This window comes from Citrus sinensis, chromosome 3, assembly GCF_022201045.2.
Source record: "Citrus sinensis cultivar Valencia sweet orange chromosome 3, DVS_A1.0, whole genome shotgun sequence".
NCBI classification, from domain to species: domain Eukaryota; kingdom Viridiplantae; phylum Streptophyta; class Magnoliopsida; order Sapindales; family Rutaceae; genus Citrus; species Citrus sinensis.
Window position 1 is genome coordinate 29,584,900 of NC_068558.1, and position 10,184 is coordinate 29,595,083.

The following is a 10,184-nucleotide window of genomic DNA, read 5'->3' on the forward strand; positions in this document are numbered from 1 at the left end:
CAACAAAGAAAGATGTATAATGCTTTCTGGTATTCTCTCAAAATGGTTTTCGTCTAGTTACAACTTTTATAGAAAGGATAATTGACAAAGCTTTCAGGTAAGACCGTCAAATAGGGAATGATGAACCCAATTTCTCATGAGCTCTGCATCTCTTGAAATATAATATACCAAGGTACTTCTGTCACTGCATTTTCCTTCAGCATACAGCCTCTCAGAGCTTCAAAACTTCCAAGTTCGTCTGGCAATCTATGTAGATTTGGGCAATCATCGAGATAACTATCTTGAAGACATTTCAACTTATATAGGCTGCTTGGCAGACTCTCAAGCCTTATACAATTTGAAAGATAAATGGTTTGCAGAGACATTCAATGGATACAGGCAACTCTTCGATTGCTGTTCCTTATAAATATAAAAATTTTATATACAAGATGACATCTCTAGAAACCTAGAGATCAAGATCTTTAAGATATTTCAACTTAAATATGCTTCTCGGGAGATGATCAAGCCTTGAACAGATCATAAGACAATGCAACAAGTCCAGAAAGACACTCATACATGTGGGCAGTTCTTCAATTGCAGTTCCATCTAAATATAACGTTTTCATATTAAGAGATGAGATCTTCGGAAATCTATTCAATTCAAACAGTGAGAAAGATTAAGATCTTGAAGATCTTTTGACTTAAACATGCTTCGTGGGAGAGATTCAAGCGTCTGTAACCTGCTTAGGAGAAAAGAAACAGGCCTATGGAATGATTGGTTAATTACCATTTAAATACCAAAAGACAAAGCAAATAGAACCTGCACGTGTAAATCCTCTATTAATTAATTACCATTTTGAATTCATTGATCATCCATCCAATAAACGCATAAAGAAAAGACAAGACCTAGAAAACAAAGATAAAAAAAAAAAATCAAGCTAAAGAAACAAGGTCTACCGAATGATAATTCATCCAACGAGTGCCAACTGCCTTCGAGTTGAAGAATATTTAAGTCTTTTAGGGTGCGGTTCTTCTTCTTCTTGGGTTAATTCTGTGGAATCTTCAGCGTACAATAAATGAATCGCACTTTTTTTCACTCCGCAGCACTCCAGACGTTCACCGAAAAAACCAAGAATGTACAAAGTGGCGTCATTAACCCCATCATAATATTTACCTAAATCCTCACGATCGAATAAATAGTATCCCAAAAGCACGTGATCTGACTCAACATAACTAATTGTCCCAAAAAACCAAGAGCAAAGATGTCGATAACATCCTTCGGATTTGACTCTCCATTCACACTCCACACTATAATAACTAGAATGATTGGGATGATCGTCTGGAAATGCTATAATGACGCAAAAAGAAAAGCCCATTAATTTATTATTACCGAAGAAACCTGCTAGTGGCGTCGTCAAAGTTACAGAAGATCCCATACTTTGATACCTAAACCACTTTGGAATTTCATTCCCAGGGAAATACATACATCTACGGATCCATTCATCATTTTGTGACTGTACCACAAAAATCATAATTTTTAAGAAAATAATTTTAACTTCAATCAAAGAAAATAGAATAAATTGAGTGAGTTAGAGACACACCTCCAACATATTTTTCATCCACCTTGCGTGATCACTTTGAAGAGAATCTTTGCCAATTTCGCTGAGTTCATCCGGGTCCAATTTGAAACAGTTCCTCAGGTCAACAAATGAACTGGACGAAATTGATGAGAAACCTGATAATGCTTCCAGTGATGCGCAATGATGTGCATCCAAATCATATAGATTGCACGGAAGCTCTGGCAAGGTTTGAAGCCTCTCACAGTAGCTTAAGTTGAGATATTCCAACTTTGAAAGATGTTTGATGCTTTCTGGTATTCTCTGAAAATTGTTATTATTTAGAACCAATATGTTTAGCGAGGACAACTGACCAAGGCTTTCTGGCACTTCTCTTATAGCAGTTGCTTCAACTGCCAGCTCCTCCAAGGCTTTTAAATTTCCAAGTTCATCAGGCAATCTCTCAAGCCTTGGGCAGTCATTGATTTTAAGAGATGTAAGAGATTTGAACATACACAGGCTGCTTGGGAAACTCTCAAGCCTTGAACAGTTATTCAATTCCAACTTAGATAAGGCTTGCCGCTTAATTACAGCTTCATCAATAATACAAGACGGGATCTCTGGAAACTTCTTTAAATTTGAACACTTAGAAATACGAACTGATTCGAGAGACTTCAACTTAAATATAGTACTCGTGATATGCTCAAGCCTCGTACAGTTGAGAAGATCTAGACTTCTGAGATTGGATAGGCACTCGATTGATGAGGGTACTTCTTCGATTCCACAGTTCTCTAAATCTAAATTTTTTAAAAAACAAGATGAGATCTTTGGAAACCTCTTCAGACTTGAGCAACCGGAAAGTCGAAGTTCGAAAAGAGATTCCGAACGAATGGTATGTGGAAGACTCCTCAGGCTTTCGCAGGAGACTAGATAAAGGAAAGCAAGTTTATTTAGGTACTGAATAGATGAGTGAGTCTCCATCAAACTTGAACATCCCCATAAATCCAGACTCTCGAGATTTCGGGCCAGTGAGAGGTCTGGGAGTTTCGTTAGCTGCTTGGAGCCACTGAGGTCTATCTCTTTTAAGTTAACAAGATTCTGCCCTCAAAACAAAAAATAAAATAATAATAATAATAATAAAAGTTAAAAAAATAGAGAGAGGGACAAATGTTAATTATAGGATAATTGCATTTAGGATTTATTATTGAAAGAATTTCGTATAAATATTTACCTGAACATCATCCCAAAGTCTGCCAGGCAATATGAGTGAAACGAGATTCTCCGCACGTATATTCAATGATTTCAATGGAGATTTATGCCACTCGAAATACCTCACATCAGTAAAGGGCGCACCCTCAAAATGAGTTATCATACATTTGTTTTGTCCATAGAATTTTAAGAATCTCAATTCAGGCATCATTGAGAAAGTATAGGGATTTATGTGTATCTCCTTACTAACATTAGACATATCCAAAGAGATGGCCTTGATTGCTTTGGTTCCCTAGTAATCAATAATAAAAAAAAAACCATATTTTTGGTATTAAATTTATATAATTGGAGCAAACAAATGAACAATTACTTCTACGGGAACAAACTCAAATAGAAATGTTAAATTACTTTATATTGAACAATGTGTAATATTTTTTTTTTTGGCAAATATTCCAAATAGAAAAATTCAAAAAAATTTTTTTGTATGTATATTCCAATATTAATATACAACATTTCCATGACATATTCTACCATACAATTGCAATAATTTGCTGTGTATTTTATATTTCAATTTAAGTAAAGGTGTGTGTGTGTGTATTTTTTTTTTAATTACAAACTGAATGGGGACAGCAACAGATTGATTTATTTATTTTAACGATTTTAGTATTATTCTTCCATTAATTTTAAGCAGTATTACTTGCATTTGTATTCAAAAACAAAAATTTAGACAAAATACTAATCTAAATCAAACACGAGGTATAATATTAGAATTGAAAACCTATTATTGCTCACCGTGTTTCTTGTCAAAACTTCATAAATATCATTGTGATGCCACAATCGACTACGCTCTCCTGGATGATTAATGGATTCTTTCCTAACAACTTCTCTTCCCATATCTCGCAACAAGTCATGCATTCTTATCGTGTTGTCGTCTATAGTTATGAGAGACTTATCAACAAGTACACTTAATCCTATTTCTGCAAAGAAGCCACAAGAACCAAGAAACATCATTACTTGATCTCTATCCTCTCCTACCAAGAAACATGCAATGTCTAAAAAAATATCTTGCTCATGGTCATCCAAGCCATCATAGCTTATTTTTAAGACCTCTTGAATTTCCGTATGAGGAACTATTTCCAGTTTCCTCATAGCACTTTCCCATTCCTCCTTTCTCCTGCCAGATAGAAAAGAACCCAAAACTTTAAGAGCCAATGGAACTCCCTTAGCATATTTTATAGCCTCGTGGGTCAGCACCGTATAACTAGCAGTAGGATCATCTTCTCCAAAGGCACATCGACTAAAAAGCTTAAGAGCATCGACGTCTACTAATTCCTTCACATCATATATTTGATCGACCCGACAGTTTGAAAGCACTTGTTTATCTCTTGTTGTTATTATTATCCGACTTCCTGAAGCAAACCAATCAAGTCGGCCAATTAAAAATTCTATTTGTTTTAAATGTGTAACATCATCAAAAACAATTAGAACCTTCTTGCAAGAAAACCTTTTGCTTTGAAAGTTGAGGATGATATATGGAAAGTTCTTCAGATTTCTATCATCCAAAAACGTTGAAAGAAGTTGTTGTCGCAAGTGAGCTAATCCACCAGTTTCTTGCGCTTCTCTAACATTATGAGCAAAGTAAGAGCCTTCAAAATGTTTAGACATTTTGCTAAAAATAGCACCAGCGATGGTTGTCTTGCCGATACCACCGATGCCCCAAATCCCTAATTTGCAAACACCCGCAGACCCGGTGCGTAATAATAATTCAATTTCTTTAATTCTACATTCCACTCCAACCAAATCTTTGTTATCACTTTGAAAAGTATCATCTAACCTCTTCAAAACTTCACCAACAATTTCCTCAATAAGTTTAGATTCTGGCCTAGCGAAAACATAACAGTAACTAAGTTCAAATTATATATGTAAACCAGGTCAGATTATCGTATGTTTTTCATCAGTTGCAATAGCAAACAGCTAATTTAATGTGAAACAGTTTCATCAAATAAAATAATGGGAAAATTAAGTTTTCAAGATATTAACCCAATCCTGATAAAATTGATTTAATTAAGATATTATTGATAAATATTTAAACTCATTTTTATAATGTCATATCTTACTTGTACTAGATAAATACCAAGAATTAGATAGAAGGTTATTATTACCTGGTGACATGAGAATCAAAGCCAGAGAGATTGGCTGCTTCCGTCAAAGCATTCCTCCATCTTTGCATCTTCTCTGGAAATCGTTCCTCAAGATTCGAAATTGAATCCCCAAAACTCCCAATTTGCTTCCTCACATGTGATGGATCAACGCGATAGAAGACAGGGATCACCATCTGTCCAGAATTGTTCTTGCAGTCGATGATCTTTAAAAGTTCATCGAGGCACCATTTGGAAGAAGCATACCCTTCAGAGAAAATGATGACCGAAATGGTTGATGCCTTAATTGCATCAAGAAGAGACTGTGAAATTTCATCTCCTCTGATAAGCTGATCATCAATGAAAGTTTCAATGTGTTTTTTAGACAAAGCTGAAAAAAGATGACTAGTAAAGTTGCCACGGGTGTCTTCTCCTCTGAAACTAAGAAAAACATCGTACTTATTTTTTCGAGGATCCATCAAACTCAAACTGTGTGGATGAGAAGAAGAAGACAATGCCATAACAGGAGAGATTTTGATCAGATAACAACAACTAATAAATCAATCAATGCTCTATAACAGAATTTTTAGATATTTCAATACCAAGCACTGGTCTTTAGACAATAATTTGTCAAAGATTCCACCGAAACTTGGTGTTCCTACACTGCCCACCTAATTTGTTTGACTTCTAGATTTAGTTGAAATTGAACCACGTGTTAAAAATAAAACAAAAGAAAACTGCTTCATTCCAACTGTAGAAAGAAATAGAATAGTCGCAAGGGAAGCGCTAATAGGACCCTCTTAATTTCCTAATAAAACCATTAATCTAATTAAACTCTGATAAACCATTCTCGCTGGATAATTAAACTTAGGGACAACTATTAATCTAATTAAAACTCTCTAATATTTCTCTTTTTTTCAAACTCGTGCCGTCTGTGGAGCAAGTCATAAAAGAGGAATAATTATGTCATTCTTTCATCTCAAATTATTCTTTCACTTTGGAACATACGAAATTCTTTCCTGCGACCATTAATGAGATCACAAATGGAAAAGAAGATTTATAACTAATGCCATATGATGTGTCAATTGTTGTGTATCATCGAGGCTTTTGCTTCCACATGATGAGACATTGAGAAATGAGATTTTCTCATAAAATTTTAAAGCCCTATTTGATATTGAGCCACTTTGCTAATGCTGTAACTTTTAAAATAACTGTTGTTTGCTGGACTATATTGCTGAGCTATAGAAATAATCATCTGTGAATAAAAAGTTAGCCGTTTCATAAAATCTATTTATAAAAGTGCTGTTAGTTTTAAAAACAGTCGTATTTATTTAGTAAGTTTTATTGCTAAACAACTATAAGAATGTAAGTGATTAAATTAGATATAATATTGAATAAAAATTATTTAAACATTTATAAACATGCATATAATTTTTTTTTTATTGTGTACATATAATAACTGATAACTAAAATAAATATTTATATTATTAATTTTATTTTTTATTTTGTTATCTCAATATAATTGGTTACAAACTTACAATAATAATCTCTTTAAAGTTAATGATTTTATTTCCTAATTACTAAGGATAATTTTTTCATTTTTTAAATATATATAAGGATATATATGGAAGTATATTAAGTATAAAAGTGATTTTCAAAATCATTTTGAAAAGCAACTCTTTCACTATTTTTTAAAATCTACTATTAAATGGTGTGATTTTTCCAAAAGCGATTTCTAAAAAAATTTACCAAAGACTATATTTAGCTAACCTTTTAGAATTACTTTTGAGCCTTCCAAAAGTAATCTCAAATGAGTCCTAAGATGTTGTGATTTAAAAGTTTTAGTATTGAAAACAAATTATGACTATAAAATAAAAATTATTAAAATATATTTTTAAATAATAATTTTAAAAAATTATAAAGGTATTATTAACTTTTCATCATAAAAGTATAGATCAAATCAACCTACCAAGCTTCCAAACTATAGAAATAAGTGTTTGTTAAACATTTAAATACTATTGCTTTTCAACTATAATTACCCAACCACCATTGACCATACCAAGCAGGATCCAAGAATGTAAAAAATTTGCAGCTGCAGTTTTGTCGTATAGATAAGGTTGAACTTTCCCACCAAAAAAAATAAAAAATAAAAATAAATATAACTTTTACCCCTTCTACAATTTTATTTAAAAAAATTATTTCAATTTCAAAATATAACAGATAATTTCAAGGTGAGAAGATGCCTTGAATGACACCAGTGATTGGTGACTCAGTAACACTTCATGCACTTGGACTTGCCTATGGTACAGATTCAGTACCTAACATCTCCCATCATCCCACCATCCCATTTTCTATTGTTTAATTTCTCATTCCACATCCAACGGCTGATGCTGCAGTCTGTAGCTTACAGATTCTGTAAGCTAGTCGAGTCCCATGCACTTTATCAAAGTTTAAAGTCAGTCGTTGTTCCATTTCCGGATTGAGAGGTAGATGTTCCAGATCAAGACCTTTATACTCAATTTTTGATGACTTAAACTCTATTTGGTTGAGCTTATTGAATTCCCCGCGATTGTAGTTGAGATTTCCGTTTCCCGTTTCATCACTATTTGGAGTCTCCTATCTCAGTTTGAATTTGGCTTGGGGTTAATTCAAGCTCTATTGAGTCCGCCATCTTACTCCAGGTACATTGCTTGCTTATTTTATATTGTGGATTCGGCCAACCCATTTTACTGTTGGGCTTCAGATGTATTTTTATAGGCCGATCATCTATTTCCTCACCTCTGTTTCATTTGGCCCATCTCTTGGCCCAAAGTATTTGAATTAGTATCACACCCCTTCACCTCATTTCCCGCCTTTTCCCAACATATTTTCCGGATGATTTTTCTGATTTCTCTCTTTTGCTCCTACTTCTGTTTTTCCCGCTTCTAATGTCTGTTCCCCAAAAACTTTTTCATTCTCAGCTGTACTCCATAGCCTTAAACCGCTGCTTTTTTCCTTCCTCGAGCTCTCTGCTTCCTTCGTTAAATGTTATTGACCTACTGAGTTTTTGTTCCCCCCTCTATGACGTGTCTTATGGTCGGGTTTATTTTGCTTCGGTTCGACCGATCACTACCCCAATTCTTCAGGTTCATCTGACAGTGACTGAGTGTGCTGCAATCTTGAGAGCTTTCGATCATCATCTTGAGTTTTCATCTCATCTCCCTTACTAGTTCTTGTATTCCACCGTTCTTTTGCTCCCTTCTTTTTTGCCTTTTCCGCCCAAGATAATGCTTTCAACCATGGTCCATATTTGGCTCCCCTTTGTACTTATCACATTCTTTGTATGAATGTCTGATACACCGACAACAGTAGCAAAAATCTGGAGGTTTTTCCTACTCCACTGAAACTAGAACTTAATTTCCATCTTCTGATTCAATGAACAGGATTTTCTTCCAAGGACTGAGTGATATCAATTGAGATTCTCAATCTTATAACTTGTCCCATACAGTCTCCTGCCCCATCAGTGTCTACTTCTTCTATCTTATCCACAAGTTTCCCCATTCCCGTAAAAATTTCTTTATCCATACATTTAATAGGAACATTTTTAATCTGTATCCAAAATGTTGTGAAGAGATGTGACGAAATTTCTCCAATGCCCTCCAGTTCTTTGAGCACAATCAATGCTTGACTAAAATGCCAAGGTCCTCCTGTAAGTATCCTTTTTAAATATGCTTCATTCCTAAACTTGAAAATAAAGATATTATCTCGAAGCTTTTCCATCTTTATCTCTTTTTTTGTTAACCACATCTGGTTCAAAGCTATTCCTAGTCCCTTTATGACTCCTCTTGTGTACTATCCTTGCCTATCAAACATCCAGGCATTATTCGCACTCCCTTTTCCTTTATCTTTCCTTTAAAGGTGAATTTGTTTTCTTCTGCCTCTTCCAAAAGTATTGACCTGCACCTCTCCATTACAGATCTTACAGTTCTACCACCAAAGATTATTAAATGCAATTACTACACCTTAAATACCTACAAACATAAAGAAACATACCCGTTGATTACTCTGAGAGACCTTAAAGAAGAGTGACGCCACTCAAGTATTAATAAGAATAATTTTTTAAAGAAGAAGCATTCAACAGGAGCGATTTAATGAACCATAAAAGCTCAGTTTTAACTTCTATTCTCTAAGCTTTCCCTGAGAGAGAAAGCTTATGAGAGAGAAGACCTATCCAAAGCACTCAATAGAAGGAGCAGAAGTTAGTAAAACAATAATGGAAGAATCAGTTCTCTTTGTTGTTTGTCTTCGAGGATTTTGCTTCCACATGATGAGACTTTCCCCATAAAACTTTCAGAATGTGAAAATTTTTCAATTGTTATTGTGTGATATGCATAACTTGAATTTTTCAAAAAAACTTTACTAATAAATAAATGTCCTATTTTAAATTAAACATTAAACAGGGCTCTGGGTCTTAACCAAAAAAAAAAAAAAACGAAAAGAAAACATTTTTTCTTTCATAAAATTAACATCGTCGAAGGTCAATGAGTCAATTACATCGAGTACCCAATAATCGATATAAAGACAAAGGCAGGAATCTAATATGAATATACTGCGAAAATGATTTGTAAATAAAGTTGCAAGATGGTGGTCCAACATCTTTCTTTTTCCTTTTCGAAGTCCACCGAATAATTTCTCGGGAGCTGCCTTATAATATTGTTGCGGTCTTGCATAGGAATATCAAAATATTATTTCAGTTAAACTGTTTCTATTTTCACCTAATGCTAAGGCTGATGCAAAATAAATATGTAGAAAATTTACTAAACATATAAGAAAATGCTGATGAGGCGCGTCGGCCTCATATTACTTTTCTTTCCCGTAAATTGAATAAAAGTAATTACTTGAACTTTGACTAAAAATAGGTAAAAAAGAAAAAAAGAAAAGAAAAGAAAAATTCTGATGCTGGTACCGCATTTTGCAAATCATTTGCTTAAAATTCAATACCTTTTAATGCTTGTGAAATCTACGTTTTGGTAAAGACTCAAAGGCTAGGTACGTTTTAATCACCATTCAACCAATTAAAAAAAAAAAATTCTACGTTTGGAAGGGCTCTTTCTTGTTCACATAAAGACTATACATTTATACCTGAAGTTATTTTTCTCTGAATAACTTGTTATTTTATTAGAAATAACAAAGTTTCTATATTCATACCTAAAGTTATTTTTCTTTGGATATTTAGTTATTTTATTGGAAAATAGCGAAATTTCTATGATTTCGAATATTTTCAATAGTATTAGAGAGGAAAGACACCATATTTTGACCTCAGT

At 33.7% G+C, this 10,184-nt stretch overlaps 1 protein-coding gene across 1 annotated transcript; it reads right to left on the bottom strand.

The window, feature by feature from the left end:
• Positions 1 to 1,283: 1,283 nt before the first annotated feature.
• LOC112496043 (disease resistance protein RPV1-like) lies at positions 1,284 to 5,402 on the bottom strand. Its single transcript, XM_052435909.1, has 4 exons — positions 4,906 to 5,402; positions 3,480 to 4,625; positions 2,766 to 2,988; positions 1,284 to 2,632 (listed from the first exon to the last, which is right to left on the bottom strand). The coding sequence occupies exons 1-4, from the start codon at positions 5,400 to 5,402 to the stop codon at positions 1,568 to 1,570; spliced, it is 2,931 nt and encodes a 976-aa protein (XP_052291869.1). The 3' UTR covers positions 1,284 to 1,567.
• Between the last annotated feature and the right edge of the window lie 4,782 nt (positions 5,403 to 10,184).

Bases quoted from the DNA above. Each gene is read 5' to 3' on its own strand.
- LOC112496043 (XM_052435909.1), bottom strand. From the start codon at position 5,402: ATGGCATTGTCTTCTTCTTCTCATCCACACAGTTTGAGTTTGATGGAT. The intron at 2,989-3,479 runs GTATTTTGTCTA...GTCTAATGTTAG, and splicing joins CTCGTGTTTGATTTAGATTA to TAAGGAGATACACATAAATC. The intron at 2,633-2,765 runs GTAAATATTTAT...TTTTGAGGGCAG, and splicing joins GACTTTGGGATGATGTTCAG to AATCTTGTTAACTTAAAAGA.